Here is a 24748-nt window from a genome sequence, read left to right as displayed (position 1 = left end):
TTAACCGGTCACTGGTAGCAGTGGTTGTCGCATCAGACTCGTGACTGGTAGACCCAAGTTCAAATCCTACCTTAGGCTGAATATCAAAGGATCGACCCCGACCCTGGGTGAGTGTGCCACAGACTCAATAGAAAGACCAATTCTATTGGCTGTGATTCATTGACTAACGAATAAGACTTTGGGGGAACCTTGGTTAATGTCCACAGGTGCTTGTGTTCGACCGAGCCTGGTTGACGCCAGGATAGTGCATTAAATTGCCATGTGATAGAGAGATGGCCGCACGGCCCTGTCATGTAGTCCCAAACATGAATATGACTTCTGTGGCAAAATGCACTATGTGTCAGCACTAATACTAGCAATTTGCACATACAAAATAGTCAGGAAAGACAACAGTGACATTCAATGTTCGAAACTGTTTCCTGGCACAAAAAAACTATAACCAAAAAAATTATCATTAGATAATTTGTTCGTATACTGAATAGGCAAATTGTGAAGGCGTTTGCAAGAAATGAGGGCTGCTGATGCTTTATTTATCATTTGTTTTAGGTTCCACAGGTGCCAGACATAACCTTGATGAGGATATGTTATTTGAAGTATCTGCTACTCTCCATGGCATCAAAATCGAAAAAGACGCTAAACCGAACCCCGAGGTAACAGCAACAAGAGATTATGATGCTGACTTCGCCGCAAAAGCTGAACAGTGCGGGATTCAAATCGGCCATAACGTCAAGATGCGAAATGGACGAACAGATGACGAGAAATTAACAAAATCGACAAAAGTTATGAACTCCAATGACTCGTTTGATGAACGTGCAAAAAAACTTGGTATTGTGGTTACAACCCCACCTAGACGAGGCAACAGCAGAAAACAGTTGGATGCTTCTGAAATTAACATGTGTCCCAGCAGTGTACTTTTGAAAGACGCCTCTAAAAGCTGCAGTCAAGGGAAAGAGTGTGGGAATTTTATTGCAAGCTCATGTAAACAAAAAAAAGTCGTTGTAAAACAGGAGGTTCTTGAAAACGAGTCACAAGTAACTGGCAAGGATTCAGAGGACGGAAATGGTGAATATTATGCATCTATGCTTGATCGACTGAATAAGATTAAGTTGGAACCAACTTACAGCCGTGGCAAAGTCGGTGTAATTCACAGAAACGAGAGTGTGGTTGTGATCGAATGTGGAACTCAGCTTAAGGTTGACACATCAGATGCATCTACTAACACTTGTGGACCGGAGGTTAAAGGAATCAAGAAGGAGGCTGAAGATGAAGATGGACCGGAGGTTAAAGATGGTGCTGTTCAGGTTCATTATGTTGCATCAGATGCATCTACTAACACTAGCAGATCAGAGGTTAAAGAAACTGGGGAGAACACAGATAGTGTCATTCATGTTGTAACATCAGAAGCTTGTACAAACACTCTTGGACGTGAGATTAAAGATGAAGCTGTTCAGGTTCGGGTTGCTGCGTCAGATTCTTCTACTAACACTTGTGAGCTGGAGAGTGGAGTAACCAAGAAGAAGACAAAATATGTTCAAACTCGTGTGTTGACATCAGTGGCATGTACAAACACTTGTGTAACAGAGAATAAAGTAACTGAGAAGTGTGGTAAAGATGATGCGGTACAAGTTCAGGTTCTCACATCAGATGCATCTACAAACACTGTGGAATTGAATAATACTTGTGAGCTAAAGATTGAGGAGACAAGAGATGCTGTAAACAAGTACAAGGTAAGAATAAGTTTTTGTTGTTGACATACCTTATACTATGAGGTTATTATGAAGATACCTCAAAGTATGCACGAAGACAGAACAGTGGCAGTATCGACCGGCGCGCAGCGGAGGTCGATGAGACAGGGTACTGTCTGAGTGCATACTTTGAGGTATCTTCGTAATAAACATATTATTATACATCTTTTCCTACCAAGGATACATCATGGGAATGCCGAAATCTAAAAAGTTTAGAACAGAATCAGCGAACTTCTTTGTACGGAGTCCGGTTAAATTCTGGTGGCAGCCATGTTTGTTTTGATTATTAGAGGACGCTTACGCTCGTAATAATTCCATATTTGGAATTCGCATTTCCTAATATGGTAGGATGAAAATACCACAAAATTACGGCACACTGTAACTTTAATATGACAGATGTATAATACTATAACGTTATTACAAGAATACCTCAAAGTATGCACGAAGACAGTACAGCTGTATGTTAAAAGTCATGCATCATTCCATATAAGCGTAAGAAGTGTAGTGATTGTTGTACAGTATAGTCGTAACATTTAGCCAGCTTTCAGCTTGTATTCCAGACTCGCATATATTTTTTTGGAGTCAATAATCCTGGAGTACATTTTATTGCAAAATGAATAAATTCTGGACATGTTCATTAACGAGTAGGCTTCCACGTTAATTCCGCTAATAATGTTACAGTAATACCATTAACTGCATTTAGTGTTTGTGCCCAGCACCCAAATATAAAACTCCTTTATATTCCTGTAACAACCGTGTTATCATTTTTACACTGTAGAAAGCAATAGGTGATTTTCCGTACAATTGCGAGATCTCGCGAGATGTATGAAAAACGCGCGTCGAACGTCTGCCGCAAAAATCAAACGATTTGATTTTGAACTGGAATTTCCTTATTTCGTAGCTCACACCGACCGGCCGATCTTCGACAGAGGAATATTGCTTCCGAATACCCTTACTTAATCGAAATTGCCTATCATCAAATGTATACAGCACATTATTAAGCATGGAAATGTCCCCAAAATACTTTCGCGTTTGTCGAATCCCACGCGATGTTTGACGCGACTACGACGCTATTACCTTTGTTTGTCCTGTTTTTACGTTCGATTTCACGCATAACGCGTGATTCTCGCAGTGAACGGAAAATGGTCTATTATATTCCTGTAACAACCGTGTTATCATTTTTACACTGTAGAAAGCAATTGAGCAACTTGAGGATGAAATAGCATGGTGTGAAGAAACCAAGAACAGGGCACAGGCCAAACTGTTACAGCTGGAAAAATCATACAATAGGTAAGGAGTGGACGACCCATCACATGGAAGTGCACATAAGCAACAACTGCATTTATTAGGTAAGGAGTGGACGACCCATCACATGGAAGTGCACATAAGCAACAACTGCATTTATTAGATAAGGAGTGGACGACCCATCACATGGAAGTGCACATAAGCAACAACTGCATTTATTTATCACTGGATTTTTAAAGTGACAATAGCTCTTTGATTTTATTTATCTAATTTTATTTTTATATATTTATATTTAATTTTTATTTAAATTTTTAATAAAACATTTCCTGTGTCATTAGTGTCAATTTGTACCGACGCTCGCCGAAATTTGGACAGTGAAAGCATAGCTTGTACCAATGTTGTACCGTAAAAAGATGGCCACGGGGCCTCCAGAGAATGTAATTATGTATTAAAATCACGTTGTGTCAAACGAGCTTAAGGGATTGCAGTACAAGATGACAACTTACCAGTGATTACGGGCGAATTGTCAAATATGTCACCATCTTTAAAATGAGTCATTCCCATCATAATTTTCTAGGGTCTGCATCACATGACCATTTTCAACAAAATGATGACTACTCGAACCTTATCGCTGTGTTGTCCTAAGAATTGTTTTTGACTCCTGTGTGCGAAGCACAAAAAGGGAGTCTTTGCAGTTAGTGTGTCTGTCTGTCTGTCTGTCTGTCTGTCTGTCTGTGTGTGTGTGTGTGTGTGTGTGTGTGTGTGTGTGTGTGTGTGTGTGTGTGTGTGTGTGTGTGTGTGTGTGTGTGTGTGCGTGCGTGTGTGCGTGCGTGTGTGTGTGTGTGTGTCTGTCTGTTCCATCGATATCTCAAGAACCAATGTTCGGATTTCAATGAAACTTGGTATATAGCTTGTCTAAAAATGTGCCTTGGTTTTTAATATGCGTTGATATCGTCGCTCAATTTTTGTGTGCGCACAGTTGACAACCCCTATGCTTTGTATTGAATTCGATATAATAATTTGCTTTCTTGAGTCAGTATTGTGTCAATACATGTAACTGAATAAATAATATGAGGTTATTACGAGAATACATTAAAGTATACACAAAGACAGTACAGCTGGACTAACGACTGACGCGCATCGTACTGTCTGAGTGCATACTTTAAGGTATCTTCGTAATAACCTTATTATTATACATCTTTTTCTTCAAAGGATACACCATGGGAATGCCGAAATCCAAAATATTTAGAACAGAATCAGCAAACTTCTTTGTGTTGAGTCCGCTCGACTCTTGTGGCAGCCATGTTTGTTTCTATTATTAGAGGACGCTTACGCACATAATCATTCCATATTTGGAATTAGCATTTCCTAATATGGTAGGATGAAAATACCACAAAATTACGGCACACTGTAACTTTAATATGGCGTTACGGTGACAGATGTATAATAGAAAATACTAAAACATGTCGTTTGCATATCTGTACAATTTGAAAAAAAAAACTGTCTTATTTAAAATAGTTATTTTTTTCCCATTTTCATATCAGTGTACAATTTGAAGTTGTCTATTTGAAGAAAAAACTGGCAGAAGCATGCAAGTCAAACTACCAGTTGTCAGTGAAAGAGCTCAGTCACCAAGTGGAGTTATGTCAACTAATGAGGGCGCTCTTCATAACACATCATACATTCAATACTTCGGAAAGGTAAATATAAATATTGTTATTGTAACATTAGGCATGCCTATATAGAATTATTTTTACCTTGCCCGTGCCATCAAAGATGGAAGGGAAAGGTATATTAAGGAAAAAATTTTGTCCGGCGTTGTCGTCGTCGTCGTCGTTAATAATTGTTATTGTGTGCATAATAACTTTACTAATTCTATTCCAAACTTTATCAAACTTGGTCACCTTATTCATCAGTATAAAGTCTTCCCTGAGTTTGAACAACAGATCTCCTGTATGAAAATATCATGCAAAAATTGAGAAAATCTGATAAAATATTTTGACTGTTTCTACTTGACTGATCACTGGTGATACACATCAAAGGTCACTGATCTCAGTGGAAATATGCATTGTTGTATGTGTTCAATGAAGCAAATGATTTATCTTGTAATACCGTATTTGTCTTCAGTTAAGCGCCACCTTCAATTAGGCGCCAGTGTCACGAAAACGTTGCATTTTACACCCCAATTAGGCGCCAGACAGAATTGAAATTTTGGCACGCAATGATCGTGAATTAGGCGCCAGCGGTCCGACTCGGGAACTTCCTGAAGTTGAACATCCTGTTGACTTCCCGTCCCATCTTATCAATGTTTATTTCAAAATAAAGGGCCCATATGAAGGCGTTTTGTTTTTCTGGCGAAGTGTGAATTATTGAATGACAGACGACTGTCAATCATGACTCGGATTACGACACGTAAGTACATTGTATCATTTTGTGTACAACGCAATAATACATGTAAATAGACAACAGTATTGTACATTCCTTCCCTAGCACATTGATACATAAAAAAAAATATGGAACAAAAAAAATACCATTGACACGAAAACCTGCAAGTTGCGCCTCAAACTCCGAAAGGGTTACCGGTTAGTAGCGATAGATGCAATCGCGGAAGTCCCTCACTTGCTACTGTATGATGGGTTTTTATGCAAAAAAAAAATGTTTTGTTTTGTTTCTAACAAATGTTAAGAGATCGGTTTATATTCACTTTAAACATGTCTCCTTTGTCTATTGTGCATGTAAAACTTGAAAAGGGTTAGTCATGACACGCCACTTCGATATTTATTTTTCTTATATTCACTTCCGTACGTCAGCATGTTTGACCTTCAAGTAGACAACCAATAAAAACGCTTGTAACATGTTTTTCTCTTGTGCTTTTACGCAATAAGACCGATAATTGGTCACCACGCCACAAGTTGTCGCCGTGCATGGCTTCATTTGAGCATGGGGATAACCAGTATTTATTCTTTTTACATCATATAAAAATGCTTTAAAACTGACAATTTTGTCAGCCGTAACAGTGCGTTTGCGTCAAAAAATATTTAAACACCAGTTCTGTATTGAGTTCTTAATTAAAGCATGGCGAACACAATTTCAAGCCTGAAGAATATGTGGCATTCAGAACCTTTTAAAAAATCAAGATTGTTTTCAGTGTTTTGCGGCGGGTCTGTGAAAGCACGTGGTTCCAATGTGGTAAACATTTGACATGCATATAATTAGCATAACATTAACGCGATGTCTGCGTCGTTACCGACAGACAAGCCGCTATTTCTCGGCGACTCAAGCTATTAAAATGTATAGAAAAGGTGTTTTCTATTGTTTTATTGAACATAAATACACGATCATTCCATCATTACTTCACTCATTACTGATTCTCTTGTAGACAGTACATATTATTTCGCAATCGACAATCATGCCAGAGAGTACTCAACCGAATTCCATTCGTAATTATTTTTCTGTACCAACTGCTGGTTCTCGACTGGTTCATCCACCAGCTTCGCAACCTCGAATGTTGTTTCCAGTATTCCAGAGAAAAATTGGCGTCTGCAGAACCAAGCTTGGTAAACAACTGTACCGTGAAACATCAACTAATTCAAATAGTGGTGATGGCGACGATTTGCCAAAATGTGACACGAGACATCGATACACTCTGTCACAAAAACGGCATGTCATTGTGTATGCTAAGCAACACGGTCAGCGTGCAGCTGCAAGACATTACCGTATCCACCACAAGAACGTTGGTCGATGGCTTAAAGAAGACACATCGGGCAAGCTTAACATTCAACGCGTGTCGAGGTATGGCAATGTTCCAGGGGCTGGTGGAAAGCTTTCCTACCCAAAGGAAATTGATGACAACCTCGTGAAATGGATTTTGGAACTTAGAGACAACCAAATTCCAGTGTCTGTCAACATGCTTCGCCAGAAAGCCAAAGGTTTTATTCGCCCACACAATCCAGCATTCAAAGGTTCAACAGGATGGGCACGACAGTTTCTACATAGACACTCGCTATCAGTTCGCCGCCGAACTTCAGTCGCACAACGTTTACCCTCAGAACTTGAAGAAAAAATTACTGCTTTTCACGAGTTCGTCGTACAACAACGGCATAAATTCTGTTTGCCCTTGGAGCTGATAGGGAATATGGATGAAACACCAATGTATTTCGATTTATTGCCAAGCACATCCATTGAACATAAAGGAGCAAAGACTGTCAGTGTACGTGGCACAGGAGCGGAAAAACGTCATTTGACTGTCATTCTAACAGTCTTGGCAAATGGCGTGATGCTCCCTCCCATGATTATATTCAAGGGTGTACGGAAACTGAAACTCAATGTACCTGACGGAATAGTCGTGGAAGTGCAGAAGAAAGGGTGGTGTGATAAAGATATGATGAAGATTTGGTTAAGACGCATATGGCTACCATACACCAAGAGTCGCCAGTCTTTAATCATATTTGATTCATTCCGCGGCCATCTTGAAGACTCTGTTACCGCCAGTCTACAGTCTACCAACACGTACAGGGCCGTAATTCCAGGTGGTTGTACATCTAAGCTACAACCCCTGGATGTGTCCATTAACAAACCTTTCAAGGATTATATAAAGAAGGAGTGGTGCAACTTTATTGAACAACAGCTCCGTACACTGAACCCCGGCGAAAGACCCAAGACGGCGACAAAGCAGGAAATAGTTCATTGGATTGCACATGCCTGTAAGAAACTGAATGAACGACCAGACATGCTGAGAAAATCATTCGCAGTTACTGGTTTAGCTAACAATCTTGATGGTTCTGAGGACGCAATATACAGGTCCGATGAAGCCCAACAACAAATTGAAGAAGCGATAGCATCTCAACTTGGTGTTGGTATCACAGGTGACACTTCATCGGAAAATGAAGATGACATCGACAGCGATGATGACTTACCCAGCGGCTCCGACAGCGATGATGATTTGCCAACATGTGCTGAAATAATTGAACGCTATTTCAACTCTGATGACAGCAGCTCTAGTGACTTTGAAGGGTTTTAACCCATGGACAACAACAACACTAAAATAACTGAAATTGACACTTGACAAAATTGTCCAAGTCTATTTAGAATAAAGTAAAACTCACCGTTAATTTGTTCTTTATTTACAACAAACAAGATTCTCTAAATTATTTTTACCTGTGTTTTTATGCATTTTTTACATGATACATTATTTTTTTTATAATCGTGTGATTTTTCTTTATTTAACATGTTGTAACAATAAAAACATTGTTTTGCAAAATTTTGCTGTCTGCATTATATTATTGAAGCCCTAAATTACCCCTTGAAAAGGAACAGCAGTAGTACAAAATATTACCAATAAGTTGATACAATGTATCACCAGAATGTAGCATGAACATAGTTAAAAAAAATCAATGACTTGAAATAAGCGCCATTTGAAACAAAGTTGCCCAAATTTAACCACAAATAAGCGCCACTATGAAATGAAAGTGTATCAAAGTGGCGCCTAATTGAAGACAAATACGGTAATATCCTTGGTAATGTATCTCAGAATCCCATACTGGGTTTCAAAACCAACTCATGGAGAGAATGCACAGTCCTGATACACATTTGCAAACCTACCAATAAAACAAGATTTACTTTTCATATAATACAGTAGTCACACAATGAGGCAGTTCATATTTGTCTCAGTGAATCATTAATTTTTGACAGACACCTGTACAAAAAACTTGGACAAAAGCCAGCTAAAATTTTCTGTTATCTTGCATGTTTTATGAATCTATTCACATCTAAATGCAGCACTTTTTTTTTGCAATGAGACATTTGTTTTTATACTAAAATATATGAATTACTTTGAATAAAGCTGGAAATTATGTCCCTTAAAATAATTAAACAAATAAGGCACCAATGTTTTTGTAAGATATTTACATCTTTTAAGGACATTCGGTAGACTGATTCCCCACTGTTGGTTCAACCCCAAAACTTGTTTGTATTCAAAATTAATAACAATGCATATTTATATTGAAACAAACTATGATAAAGGGAATTATATTATATAACAAAGGGCAAGGTCACCAGAGTTCAACTATGTTTAGTTTTTGTATTTGAAAAAAGTATTTTACAGTAAGTTATTTTTGTGTGTATGACTACGGTAATGTATGATGATCCTTTGCGCAATATTTTGATTCATTAAGTGTCCCTAACACCATGTGCTGTACTGGTTTTCTTTTTTATTATTGGAGTCAAACCATTAGTCTAAGAAACGTAAAAAAACGTAACAATTTCATGTTCGTTTACAAAAATCTCGTAATTTAATTGCAGAGTATTCAAAATTTTAGAGAACTAAAACGTAACAATTTCGTGTTCGTTTACGAAAATCTCGTAATTTAATTGCAGAGTATTCAAAATTTTAGAGAACTAAAACGTAACAATTTCATGTTCGTTTACGAAAATCTCGTAATATAATTGCAGAGTATTCAAAATTTTAGAGAACTGAAACGTAACAATTTCGTGTTCGTTTACGAAAATCTCGTAATTTAATTGCAGAGTATTCAAAATTTTAGAGAACTAAAATGTAACAATTTCATGTTCGTTTACGAAAATCTCGTAATTTAATTGCAGAGTATTCAAAATTTTAGAGAACTGAAACTTAACAATTTCGTGTTCGTTTACGAAAATCTCGTAATATAATTGCAGAGTATTCAAAATTTTAGAGAACTGAAACGTAACAATTTCGTGTTCGTTTATGAAAATCTCGTAATTTAATTGCAGAGTATTCAAAATTTTAGAGAACTAAAACGTAGCAATTTCGTGTTCGTTTACGAAAATCTCGTAATTTAATTGCAGATTATCAAAAATTTTAGAGAACTAAAATGTAACAGTTTCGTGTTCGTTTACGAAAATCTCGTAATTTAATTGCAGAGTATTCAAAATTTTAGAGAACTGAAACGTAACAATTTCGTGTTCGTTTACGAAAATCTCGTAATTTAATTGCAGAGTATTCAAAATTTTAGAGAACTGAAACGTAACAATTTCGTGTTCGTTTACGAAAATCTCGTAATTTAATTGCAGAGTATTCAAAATTTTAGAGAACTAAAACGTAACAATTTCGTGTTCGTTTACGAAAATCTCGTAATTGCAGAGTATTCAAAATTTTAGAGAACTAAAACGTAACAATTTCATGTTCGTTTACGAAAATCTCGTAATTTAATTGCAGAGTATTCAAAATTTTAGAGAACTAAAACGTAACAATTTCGTGTTCGTTTACGAAAATCTCGTAATTTAATTGCAGATTATCAAAAATTTTAGAGAACTAAAACGTAGCAATTTCGTGTTCGTTTACGAAAATCTCGTAATTTAATTGCAGATTATCAAAAATTTTAGAGAACTAAAATGTAACAATTTCGTGTTCGTTTACGAAAATCTCGTAATTTAATTGCAGAGTATTCAAAATTTTAGAGAACTAAAACGTAACAATTTCGTGTTCGTTTACGAAAATCTCGTAATATAATTGCAGAGTATTCAAAATTTTAGAGAACTGAAACGTAACAATTTCGTGTTCGTTTACGAAAATCTCGTAATTTAATTGCAGAGTATTCAAAATTTTAGAGAACTAAAACGTAACAATTTCGTGTTCGTTTACGAAAATCTCGTAATTTAATTGCAGATTATCAAAAATTTTAGAGAACTAAAACGTAGCAATTTCGTGTTCGTTTACGAAAATCTCGTAATTTAATTGCAGATTATCAAAAATTTTAGAGAACTAAAATGTAACAATTTCGTGTTCGTTTACGAAAATCTCGTAATTTAATTGCAGAGTATTCAAAATTTTAGAGAACTAAAACGTAACAATTTCGTGTTCGTTTACGAAAATCTCGTAATATAATTGCAGAGTATTCAAAATTTTAGAGAACTGAAACGTAACAATTTCGTGTTCGTTTACGAAAATCTCGTAATTTAATTGCAGAGTATTCAAAATTTTAGAGAACTGAAACGTAACAATTTCGTGTTCGTTTACGAAAATCTCGTAATTTAATTGCAGAGTATTCAAAATTTTAGAGAACTAAAACGTAACAATTTCGTGTTCGTTTACGAAAATCTCGTAATTGCAGAGTATTCAAAATTTTAGAGAACTAAAACGTAACAATTTCATGTTCGTTTACGAAAATCTCGTAATTTAATTGCAGAGTATTCAAAATTTTAGAGAACTAAAACGTAACAATTTCGTGTTCGTTTACGAAAATCTCGTAATTTAATTGCAGATTATCAAAAATTTTAGAGAACTAAAACGTAGCAATTTCGTGTTCGTTTACGAAAATCTCGTAATTTAATTGCAGATTATCAAAAATTTTAGAGAACTAAAATGTAACAATTTCGTGTTCGTTTACGAAAATCTCGTAATTTAATTGCAGAGTATTCAAAATTTTAGAGAACTAAAACGTAACAATTTCGTGTTCGTTTACGAAAATCTCGTAATTTAATTGCAGAGTATCAAAAATTTTAGAGAACTAAAATGTAACAATTTCGTGTTCATTTACGAAAATCTCGTAATTTAATTGCAGAGTATCAAAAATTTTAGAGTTTATTTTGTATTGACATCTTATACCAATAAGTATTTAAATTTTTATAATTTGGTATTAAAGATTTACATTGACTTTTGTCCCTTCTGATTTGAATTTTTAGCATCAGGATTTCAGAAAAAGAGCTGTCAGACTTTGAGGTCCAAGTTCAGAGTAAAATAGGATACACTCGACAGCAGTATGAGAATATCTGTGAGAGGATGAAAACAGAAAAGAACCCTGAATACCGGATTAATATGACAGTGCCTGAGCAGCCGGACGTCATGAAGAAGGTCAGTAAGGCCAGACTTTTATTATCCCTTGTTTCGCGAACCCGCTGAATGAACAGGAGTCGAAAATGAAATAAAAATAAAATTTTATATCAGCCTAATATCTCGTGCCCGCCAACTTGTAAGTGCAAAAAATTGCTAAAAAAATATTTTTATCTTTATTTTTTTTTACCACCCGCCGCATAACAAATCCAAGTTGTATTTTTGTGGGGGTATCATGATCAAAGTACCGAAGTCTCACGCAGATGAGAAACATGGTTATACATGGAATAAAATTTTATTTCATTTCTTCTCTTCGATCAATGATCTTTACCCTCCTCTTCCTGGTATTGATTTCAAATGTTTGCAAGTCTACATTGCGCGTTAAAATTTGCATATAACATTAGTGCGTAACAAAGATTGTGATAAAGGAAAGAGTGGTATAAACAAAGATCAGTGATTACTTGAAATCGATACCAGGAAGGGGGGTAAAGAAAAGTTATATAACATTTTATTATTTAATAATTTATTAAAATACATAAGTTTGTCCAACTCCCGTCGGTTAGGCTATTAGGTGTTATAAGGTGTTCAATTTACTGTAAAATACTTTATTTTATCTGCAGTTTTCACTGAATAGACTTTTTAGTCCTCGTTCGGATGTAGTCCGAAAACGGGGACTTATGTTTTGCCCTGTGTGCGTCCGTGCGTCCGTCCGTGATCACCTGTATTTCGAACATGCATTATATGGGACATATGCACATGCATTTTTTTCATGATCCGATTAACGATAGCCGAATAGCGGCCATTTTAAGTCTGAAAATGCATCAAAATCGCACATTTTCACCATTCCGGACCCGGATCTCAGTTATGCATGGACGGATTTCGTTCAAATTTGGTACATACATTAAACATAATAGGACCTTGATGCACGTCTTTTTTTTTTCGGATCAAGTTCGAAATGGCCGACTGGCAAACATTTTGTTTAAAAGAATTCAGTTCTGGATCCGTATCCGAGACATGTCTGGATTGATCAAGTTCAAACTTCACACACACAAGGTACATCATGTCACAAATATGTATGTGCATTTGTTTCATGATCTCATTAACGATGGCCAAATGGCGGCCGCTTTAAGGCCGAAAATGCATTGAAATCGCACATTTTCAGCATTCCGAACCCGGATCTCAGTTATGCATGGACGAATTTTGTTCAAATTTGGTACATACATTAAACATAATAGGACCTTGATGCACGTCTTTTTTTTTTCGGATCAAGTTCAAAATGGCCGACTGGCGTCCATTTTGTTAAAGAATTCAGTTCTGGATCCGTATCCAAGACATGTCTGGATTGATCAAGTTCAAACTTCACGCACAAATGGTACATCATGTCACAAATAGATATGTGCATTTGTTTCATGATCCGCTTAACAATAGCTGAATGATGGCCATGTTAGGGCCGAAAATGCATCAAAATCACGTATTTTCAAAATTCCGGAACCAGATCTCAGTCATGCATGGATGGATTTTGTTCAGATTTAGTACAATGTGTTGTACATATGCAGGTGCATTTCGGTCATGATCTGCTTTGAATGTATATGTCACTCAAATATGAACGGAACGGGGACGTGTCATTGACAATGACTTGTTGGGTGTTTTGTATGGAATTTATTTTCAAGAATTTTTTAAGAGTTAAATGTAAAATATAGGAACAACAGTATATTCGCTTGATTTCATTTTCACTGAATAATTCTTTAAGTGAAAATAGCGAAAATTAATTCTAAACGAAACCATGTGAATTGAACAATGACTAAAATCTTGCTTCAACAACAATAAAACACTTTTTAATTTCATTTTTAATATCACTAATATTTTTTGTTTATATGCTATTGTAGCTGATCAGCCTGGGTGTTCGTAAAGATAATGATGTTTCTATGGTAACAAGGTTAGTAGCATTAATTTTTTTTAGCTCCGCTGTCGACTTTGTCAATCGGAGCTTATCATATGAGTGATTGTCCGTCGTCGTTGTCCGTGTCAATGTTTTACATTTTCAACTTCTTCTTGAAAACTACAAGCCTGAATGCTTTGATACTTGGTGTATATGTACCTTGGGTGGGCCTCTCTCAGATTTGTTCATTTTGTAATATCTTCAATTCTCTAATTTTGGTAAATATTTTTGTCATTTTTGGTAAAAAGTGATATTTTCGACTTCTTGTTAAAAACCGCAAGTTCAATTGCTTGGATATTACATATATAGGTACTACATGTGGACCTCACTCAGATTTGTTCATTTTGTGATATCTTCAATTCTCTAATTTTGATGATTATTTTTGATGATTATGTCTTTTTTGATAAAAATTCATATTTTCGACTTCTTGTTGAAAACAGCAAGTCTGATTGTTTTGATACTACACATATTGTTCATTTTCTGATGATATCTTCAGTTCTTTAATTGCCATGTGCCTTGCTAACAGCGGAGCTATCTCAGCCGAGAGGCAGCTTGTTTGAATTTGTGATAAAAAATGGGAACTGTTGGTGTGCAGGTTTATAACTGATGGTCCCTAAGCAAAAATACTACCAAACGAGTAAATAAGTTATATATTTTGTTTCTCTAAATTTATTTTTCAGTCAAGAATCCGGAACAAATAGAGGCCCTCCAGGATTAGGTAATCTCCAGGTAGATATTATTTATCATTTTTTTTATTTTGAATAAAAGAAAATATTTCTGGCTTTAATGGTTAATTGAAATAAGGCAATCATATCTAATATCTGACCTTGGGATGGTCACTATGCACAGGTTTGATTAGCTTGGGTTGTCACTATGCACAGGTTTGACTGTACCTTGGGTGATCACTATACACAGGTTTGACTGTACCTTGTGTGATCACTATACACAGGTTTGACTTTACCTTGTGTGGTCACTATACACAGGTTTGACCTTAGCTTGGGTGATCACCATACACAGGTTTGACCTTAGCTTGGGTGATCACCATACACAGGTTTGACTTTACCTTGTGTGGTCACCATACACAGGTTTGACCTTAGCTTGGGTGATCACTCTACACAGGTTTTACCTTAGCTTGGGTTGTCATACAGTCAGCTGGCGCACACGTGATAATAAAATAAATACGATATTTATTATATGGTGCCGCCATCTTGAATGATGCAAAAAACTAACACAAAAACGACGAATTAGGCCGAATTTTGTTATCGGTTGGCTTAATATGACCCCCAACGGACCGTATTTTTGTGAAAGATTGGTTGTCCTGATTTGTAGGATTCTGAAAAACATGTTTCACAACTTGTCTCTTATTTAGTTTTATGCGTCATTCAAGATGGCGGCCCCCATATAGTAAATATCGTATTTATTTTATTATCACGTGTGCGCCAGCTGACTGTGGGTTGTCACTATGCTCAGGTTTGACTGTACCTTGGGTGGTCACTTTGCACAGGTTTGACTGTAGCTTGGGTAGTCACTATGCACAGGTTTGACTGTACCTTGTGTGATCACTATGCACAGGTTTGACTGTAGCTTGGGTAGTCACTATACATAGGTTTGACCTTAGCTTGGGTTGTCACCATACACAGGTTTGACTATCTTGGGTGATCACTATACACAGGTTTGACTGTACCTTATGTGGTCACTATGCACAGGTTTGACTGTACCTTGTGTGGTCACTATGCACAGGTTTGACTGTACCTTGGGTAGTCACTATACACAGGTTTGTCTACCTTGTGTGGTCACCATGCACAGGTTTGACTGCAGCTTGGGTGGTCACTATAAACAGGTTTGACTAGCTTGGGTGGTCACTATACACAGGTTTGGCTTACCTTGGGTGGTCACTATACCCAGGTTTGACTGTACTTGGGTAGTCACTATACACAGGTTTGACTGTACCTCGTGTGGTCACCATACACAGGTTTGACCTCAGTTTGGGTTGTCACTATACAAAGATTTGACTGTAACTTGGGTAGTCACTATACACAGGTTTGACTGTAGTTGGGTAGTCACTATACACATGTTTGACTGTACTTGGGTAGTCACTATACACAGGTTTGACTGTACCTCGTGTGGTCACCATACACAGGTTTGACTGTATCTTGGGTGATCACTATGCACAGGTTTGACTGTACCTCGTGTGGTCACCATAAACAGGTTTGACTGTATCTTGGGTGATCACTATACACAGGTTTGACTGTACCTTGTGTGGTCACTATGCACAGGTTTGACTGTACCTTGTGTGGTCACTATGCACAGGTTTGACTGTACCTTGTGTGGTCACTATGCACAGGTTTGACTGTACCTTGGGTAGTCACTATACACAGGTTTGTCTACCTTGTGTGGTCACCATGCACAGGTTTGACTGCAGCTTGGGTGGTCACTATAAACAGGTTTGACTAGCTTGGGTGGTCACTATACACGGGTTTGGCTTACCTTGGGTGGTCACTATACCCAGGTTTGACCTCAGTTTGGGTTGTCACTATACAAAGATTTGACTGTAACTTGGGTAGTCACTATACACAGGTTTGACTGTACCTTGGGTAGTCACTATACACAGGTTTGTCTACCTTGTGTGGTCACCATACACAGGTTTGACTGTACCTCGTGTGGTCACCATACACAGGTTTGACTACCTCGTGTTGTCACCATACACAGGTTTGACTACCTCGTGTGGTCACTATGCACAGGTTTGACTACCTTGTGTGATCACTATGCACAGGTTTGACTGTAGCTTGGGTAGTCACTATACATAGGTTTGACCTTAGCTTGGGTTGTCACTATACACAGGTTTGACTTACCTTGAGTAGTCACTATGCACAGGTTTGACTATACTTGGGTAGTCACTATACACAGGTTTGACTGTACTTGCGTAGTCACTATACACAGGTTTGCCTGTACCTCGTGTGGTCACCATACACAGGTTTGACTGTATCTTGCGTGATCACTATGCACAGGTTTGACTGCAGCTTGGGTAGTCACTATGCACAGGTTTGACTGTATCTTGGGTGATCACTATACACAGGTTTAACTAGCTTGGGTAGTCACTATACACAGGTTTGACTGTAGCTTGGGTAGTCACTATACACAGGTTTGACTGTAGCTTGGGTAGTCACTATATGTAGGTTTGACCTTAGCTTTGGTTGTCACTATACACAGGTTTGACTTACCTTGAGTAGTCACTATGCACAGGTTTGACTGTACTTGGGTAGTCACTATACACAGGTTTGACTAGCTTGGATGGTCACTATACACAGGTTTGGCTTTAACTTGGGTGGTCACTATGCACAGGTTTGACTGTACCTCGTGTGGTCACTATGCACAGGTTTGACTGTATCTTGGGTGGTCACTATGCACAGGTTTGACTGCAGCTTGGGTGGTCACTATACACAGATTTGACTAGCTTGGGTGATCACTATGCACAGGTTTGACTAGCTTGGGTGATCACTATGCACAGGTTTGACTGCAGCTTGGGTAGTCACTATACACAGGTTTGACTGTACTTGGGTAGTCACTATACACAGGTTTGACTTACCCTGAGTGGTCACTATGCACAGGTTTGACTATACTTGGGTCGTCACTATACACAGGTTTGACTGTACTTGGGTAGTCACCATACACAGGTTTTACTGTACCTCGTGTGGTCACTATACACAGGTTTTACTGTACCTCATGTGGTCACCATACACAGGTTTGACTACCTCGTGTGGTCACTATACACAGGTTTGACTGTACCTCGTGTGGTCACCATGCACAGGTTAGACTACCTCGTGTGGTCACCATACACAGGTTTGACTGTACCTCGTGTGGTCACTATGCACAGGTTTGACTGTACCTTGGGTGGTCACTATGCACAGGTTTGACTGCAGCTTGGGTAGTCACTATATACAGGTTTGGCTTTACCTTGGGTGGTCACTATACACAGGTTTGGCTTTACCTTGTGTAATCACTATACACAGGTTTGACTGTACCTTTGACGGTCACTATATCCAGGTTTGACTGCACCTTTGGCGGTCACTATACACAGGTTTGACTACCTTGGGCAGTCACTGTACACAACAAATAATGGAATTGAAAATACACAAATGATAAGTTGTGTTAACCATGCAAGTGTTACCACTAATCCAGTATTCATACTGCCTTGTGTAATATCTCTGATATTATGTTGTTTTTCAGGAGCAAGTTAGCCATCCAAGTTGTGTTAACCATGCAAGTGTTACCACTAATCCAGTATTCATACTGCCTTGTGTAATATCTCTGATATTATGTTGTTTTTCAGGAGGAGCAAGTTAGCCATCCAAGTTGTATTAACCATGCAAGTGTTACTACTAATCCAGTATTCATACTGCCTTGTGTAATATCTCTAATATTATGTTGTTTTTCAGGAGCAAGTTAGCCATCCAAGTTGTGTTAACCATGCAAGTGTTACCACTAATCCAGTATTCATACTGCCTTGTGTAATATCTCTGATATTATGTTGTTTTTCAGGAGCAAGTTAGCCATCCAAGTTGTATTAACCATGCAAGTGTTACTACTAATCCAGTATTCATACTGCCTTGTGTAATATCTCTAATATTATGTTGTTTTTCAGGAGCAAGTTAGCCATCCAAGTTGTATTAACCATGCAAGTGTTACTACTAATCCAGTATTCATACTGCCTTGTGTAATATCTCTAATATTATGTTGTTTTTCAGGAGCAAGTTAGCCATCCAAGTTGTATTAACCATGCAAGTGTTACTACTAATCCAGTATTCATACTGCCTTGTGTAATATCTCTAATATTATGTTGTTTTTCAGGAGCAAGTTAGCCTTCCAAGTTGTGTTAACCATGCAAGTGTTACTACTAATACAGTATTCATACTGTCTTGTGTAATATCTCTAATATTATGTTGTTTTTCAGGAGCAAGTTAGCCTTCCAAGTTGTGTTAACCATGCAAGTGTTACCACTAATCCAGTATTCATACTGTCTTGTGTAATATCTCTGATATTATGTTGTTTTTCAGGAGCAAGTTAGCCTTCCAAGTTGTATTAACCATGCAAGTGTTACCACTAATCCAGTATTCATACTGTCTTGTGTAATATCTCTAATATTATGTTGTTTTTCAGGAGCAAGTTGGCCTTCCAAGTTGTGTTAACCATGCAAGTGTTAGCACTAATCCAGTATTCAGATTGCCTAGTGTAACATCTCTGACAAAACAAGGGAACGTTGCATCTCACCCAATGTGCGCAGAGGTCAGGAGTATTCTTCCTCAAGTTCCTGTATTGCGGTTTGGTACGCCAGCTATGAGTGGTGTAGTTTTCAAAACTTTCTCTCCTCTTGAAAATGTTGTCCACAAATACGGATTGCTAAATCAGACCCCGCAGTTCCGTGGACACCCTGTAACCCAGCAAACCACACTGCCTGTTGAGTCTCTGCAACAAAATGTATTATCAGCTCCTAGAACATTGACCTCGCAAATAACGATGGAAAGTCGTCTACCTGCAAGTTTTAGTAAACTGCACCAAGCTGTACTTTTTCAGCAGCAGCAGCAGCAACAACCCAGCCAGCCTGTTGTTGTGCCAAAGGTAACGCCTCGTAATGAACTGAAAACATCTGGAGATTCACAACAGACTCCAATTCCACCATTAATGTCGATCCAACCGTTTTTGCCGATCCAACCTGGTGGTGGCTCACATCAGATCCCGATTGAACCGAAAATGCCACGTTGCCAACCGAAATTAGTTGCGGAACCAAATCAGAAGTTGACACAACCATCACAACCGTATGGCCAATCAAAATCAGTTGGCAGTTCTTCCACTCATGTGCAGTCGTCATTATCTGGAGCAGTCCCTTCTTCGGTTAAAAATAAAGTAAACCCACCGAATACCAACAGTGAGGTAACGTCTGTGAAATCCAATGATCTTCCTGCGAGTCTTCCATCCATTCCCTCAGGTACATCACACACTCACACCAGTTTGGGCAAAACTGATGTCAGATTGCCGGACAGTATCAGTCAGCTGAATAAAAATGCAAATAACAATCGAACGGCCATACGAAAGTTGCCAAGGAAACTCAAGTCCCCTTCTGAAATCAAAGAAAGGAACGTTGATGACAACTCAAAAGTTTTATCAGAGAAAGCAACCGAAGAAGATGAATGGACAGTTCAGGTAAATTATTATTTTGACGCAGATTACTTCAAAATACTTTTTGAAAACTGCAAGCCTGATTGATTTAATACTTAGTGTATATGTACCTCGGGCAGACCTCTCAAAGTTTTGTTTATTTCATGATGATATCTATAATATTCTAGCTTTAATGAATATTTTTGTCATTTTTGACTATACTATACAGGTACCTCAGGTAAACTCTCAGATTTGTTCATTTGATGAATAATGATATTTTCAGTTTTTTAATAGACCATTTTCTGTTCACTGCGAGAATCACGTGTTATGCGCGAAATCGAATGTAAAAACAGGACAAACAAAGGTCGTAGTGGCGTCAAACACCGCGTGGGATTCGACAAACGCGAAAGTATTTCGGGGACATTTCCATGCTTAATAATGTGCTGTCCACATTTGATGATAGGCAATTTCGATTAAATAAGGGTATTCGAAAGCAATATTCCTCTGTCAAAGATCGGCTGGTCGATGTGAGCTACGAAATAAAGAAATTTGTGTTCAAAATCAAATAGTTCGATTTTTGCGACAGACGTTCGCCACGTGTCTTTCATGCATCTCGCGAGATCTCGCAGTTGAACGGAAAATCACCCATTGAAATGTGCATTGCTAACAGTGGGGCTATCTCAGCCGAGAGGCTGCTTGTTTATTTCATATCCTTCCTTTCTTTGAAGATTTGAAGGTCAGTGAAAATTCCTTTTTCCTAATATTTTTTTTCAACTCTTAAGTGAAAACCATCTTCGTACAGAATTGGCAAAATGTTGTTTAATGAAAATCAATTCAAGCTAAAATTAATTATTTTACAGTGAAAGATATCCTGAAACTCTAGAATAAATTTACGCTTGACATTTTTCACTTGGGAATAATCAATGAGCGCAAATTATCGTTCAAATACTTCAAGAACTTCTATATGTAACATTTGAAATACCATAATTTTCCCTACACGTAGCCTAGTGGTTGTCGCTTCAGACTCAAGTTAAATCCTACCTTAGGCTGATCAACAAAGGGGTGACCACAGACCCAATGGGAGGGCCAATTCCACTGGCCGAGATTCATTCACTAACGAATGCGACTTGGGGGGGGGGGGGGCTTAATTAAGGTTAAGGTGCTTGTGTTCGAACAAGCCTGGTTGACGCCAAGATAGCGCATTAAAATTGCCATTTGATGGAGAGATGGCCACACAGCCCTGTCATGTAGTCCTAAACATGATTATGACTTCTGAGGCAAAAATGCGCTACGTGTCAGCATTAGCACTTGCAACTTGCACATACAGAAATAAGGTCAGAAGAGACAACATTGACATTCAATGTCGGAACTGTCACCTAGCACAAAAACACTATTTAAAAAAAAAAAAATTGTCCCCTACTAATATTTTGCTGCATCTTCCGACAAATTTAAAAACATATTTTCTAACTTTCTATCCAGCCTGATTTGAGTACCGGTCACTAATTACCATTCATGTGCTCTTAAGGTAGCGGGACTATTATTTGCATACTTGTTTTCATCTTCTAATTGTGACTAAATGACTACAAATAGACCCAGGAAAGTATATATTTTTAGAATCGCCAGACTTCAAGCTTTTCACAAGTGTATTTTGCATGCCCGTATCTTCATTCTACGATGCGTTACTCAATCAAAGGTGAAAAATGACTTTTTCTGTAAAAAAAATAATTACGCATTTATGCTGGCGATAAGAAGTATTTTTTTCACTTTTCCTAGTTGTTCAATAGTCTGGTAAATTGAATGTGTCTGGTCAGTTTTATTCAAGCAACGCGTTTTAAAAAATAGTGTGCTGAATTTTAATTACTGTTTTAGTCGCATTGCCCCCAACTCAAACCACAACTCGTTGGTAAATAATCGATGAAATAGTTTGTCTGGACACATTCAAGTTCCTCTCGCTGTCACCTTAAAGCTGTGAAAATTTGGTGTTAATCCGACGACAATAAGTATACGTTATTTTTTGTTAAAGACCTTGTATTTTGAAAAACATAAACTCCTAGAAAACGTCCATGAAGTAACAGCAAAGATTTTCAAGCTTGTTTATCGCCACAATCAATTTGTTTTCCCATCAAGGTCTGTTTTAACATGTGTAGGGACACCCAAATGTGTAAGGCTATTGGAAACCAAAAAAATAAAGGAATGGGATAGTTATAATTGGATAAATTCGGCATATGAAAACACCAAAATAAATGATTTTTTTTCAGTGGCTGTGTGACCTTGTGTCTGACACATTCATATGCAAATGACTAATCTGTGAAACAAACAGGGGCGGGGAGACAAACCACTCAAATGTTTGGAAACACTCATTGTGTGTCAGATAGCTACTGATAACAAATCCTAACATTGCTTTGTCTTGAGTTTATCTTTGAAACTTATAGGCACACAGATTAAACCTGTGTTGTTGATTTTGGAAAACACTACTGAGGCTGCCTTGCTTCCCTTCAGAAAATCTACATTTTAACCAACTTACATGACATTCTATGTTTTGCCCTGTGTGCGTCCGAGCGTCCATGCGTCCGTGCGTCCGTCCGTGATCACCTGTATCTCGAACATGCATGGACCGATTAAGTTCAAACTTCACTCATACATCACACATTATATGGGACATATGCACATGCATTTTTTTCATGATCCGATTAACGATAGCCGAATAGCGGCCATTTTAAGGCCGAAAATGCATCAAAATCGCACATTTTCACCATTCCGGACCCGGATCTCAGTTATGCATGGACGGATTTCATTCAAATTTGGTACAATAAACATAATAGGACCTTGATGCACGTCATTTTTTTTTCGGATCAAGTTCGAAATGGCTGTCTGGCGGCCATTTTGTTTTAAAGAATTCAGTTCTGGATCCGTATCCAAGACATGTCTGGATTGATCAAGTTCAAACTTCACACACACATGGTACATCATGCCACAAATATGTATGTGCATTTGTTTCATGATCTCATTAACGATATCCAAATGGGGGCCGCTTTAAGGCCGAAAATGCATTGAAATCGCACATTTTCACCATTCCGGACCCGTATCTCAGTTATGCATGGATCGATTTTGTTCAAATTTGGTACATACATTAAACATAATAGGACCTTGATGCACGTCTTTTTTTTTTTTTTCGGAACAAGTTCGAAATGGCCGACTGGCGGCCATTTTGTTTTAAAGAATTCAGTTCTGGATCCGTATCCAAAACATGTCTGGATTGATCAAGTTCAAACTTCACACACACATGGTACATCATGCCACAAATAGATATGTGCATTTGTTTCATGATCTGCTTAACAATAGCGGAATGATGGCCATTTTAAGGCCGAAAATGCATCAAAATCACATATTTTCACAATTCCAGAACCGGATCTCAGTCATGCATGGATGGATTTTGTTCAGATTTAGCACAATGTGTTGTACATATGCAGGTGCATTTCGGTCATGATCTGCTTTGAATGTATATGTCACTCAAATATGAACGGAACGGGGACGTGTCATTGACAATGACTTGTGTTGACTTTATCACGTGAAAGTTTATAGTGCATTTCATCAATTAATAAATAAATGTGAAAATTGTAATTTTCAACACAAATAATAGTCTCGCTACCTTAAGTACTGTAGAAAGGTTAATTATTCACTGGGTTTTAATTTTGCTTATTTCGCTGACTGGAAAATGCGCTAAATTTAAACCCAGTGAATATGTAAAATTTAGCATAGAACACAATTATCTAAATGATAAAACCGTGAATTTAAAACCCAGTGATAATGCCTGAAATGCTAAATCAGCGAAATTTAAACCCATTGAAAATTAGTCATTTTACAATATTCATGAGCTAATTAATATTCATATTGCCATCGTACTAGTTATGATTTAACCTATTTCCATGTAAAATTACTGTAAAACGCATAACTAATGACTTCATTATAATACCCCTTGCTAATAGATTATGCAACCTTTGTGATCAAAATGAAGTAGAAGATGAGTATCACCTCATGATATCATGTAAAAGATATACCCCGAAAGAAATGTCCTATTCGAAATGGCAAAAAACCAAAATCCAAAACTTTAATAATTTGCCACCAAAGACACAATTCATAGTCTTGCTAAACAACAGCGGCCTCGCACTCCCCGTAGCAAGGTACCTAAAGAAGTGTTTTGAAATAAGACAGCAACCCCAGTGACAACCTTCTTTCACTATTTGAGTTTTGCATTTTGTTTTCTATCTATCGTAGTATCATAATTTTATACTAGCTATTATCTGTAATGTATTAGCCTAGTTTTTTTGTTTTTTTTGTTTTTTTTATCTATTGACTGTTTTGTAACCTTTTATTCCTTCTTAAACTTTTGTAACCATTGCCAATCCCTCCGGGGAATGTGTAAGTGTAAATAAAATTATTATTAAAAATTCAAAATGGCGGCGAAACAACGTCTTGTTCTCCACACCACAGACTACTTTACAGTCCCTATATCCCTCTATACAGGGCCTGTGTCCACACACACAATTTGTAAACACAGAAAACATAATAATCTGGAGGGCTTTCTTGACAGTTTTCTTAGTTTTTATGGAGGTGATAACTGCACATTTGTGAAAACACTAAATCTACGCTATTACGTCATTTTACCACAATTTGCTAAAATAGTATGTCGCTTTTTCAACATGTTTTACAGTAATCTGCTTTGATAAAAATGAAAAATAGATACTTTATTTGCAAATTGCATCTAAAATAAGTTTTTGAGACATTGACCTCTGACCTGGCAGCCATTATTTGTTCAAAGCATATCATCAGTGGAAACAAGAATTTGGTCTGTTATCT

General features: G+C 37.5%; 1 protein-coding gene across 1 annotated transcript in view; it reads left to right on the top strand.

Moving 5' to 3' along the window:
- LOC102805928 (uncharacterized) overlaps nt 1–24748 on the top strand; it is a 33295-nt gene that overhangs the window by 7446 nt on the left and 1101 nt on the right. The window contains exons 5-11 of the mRNA XM_085494388.1: nt 547–1727; nt 2938–3035; nt 4535–4690; nt 11652–11820; nt 13686–13735; nt 14419–14467; nt 18896–19936. Coding sequence (XP_085350514.1) covers nt 547–1727; nt 2938–3035; nt 4535–4690; nt 11652–11820; nt 13686–13735; nt 14419–14467; nt 18896–19936 — 2744 coding nt within the window. The remainder of the gene's footprint in view (nt 1–546; nt 1728–2937; nt 3036–4534; nt 4691–11651; nt 11821–13685; nt 13736–14418; nt 14468–18895; nt 19937–24748) is intronic.

This window comes from Saccoglossus kowalevskii, chromosome 20, assembly GCF_978046115.1.
Source record: "Saccoglossus kowalevskii chromosome 20, keSacKowa6.1, whole genome shotgun sequence".
In the NCBI taxonomy this organism is placed as follows: Eukaryota; Metazoa; Hemichordata; class Enteropneusta; family Harrimaniidae; genus Saccoglossus; species Saccoglossus kowalevskii.
This window is presented reverse-complemented; position numbering and strand designations above follow the sequence as displayed.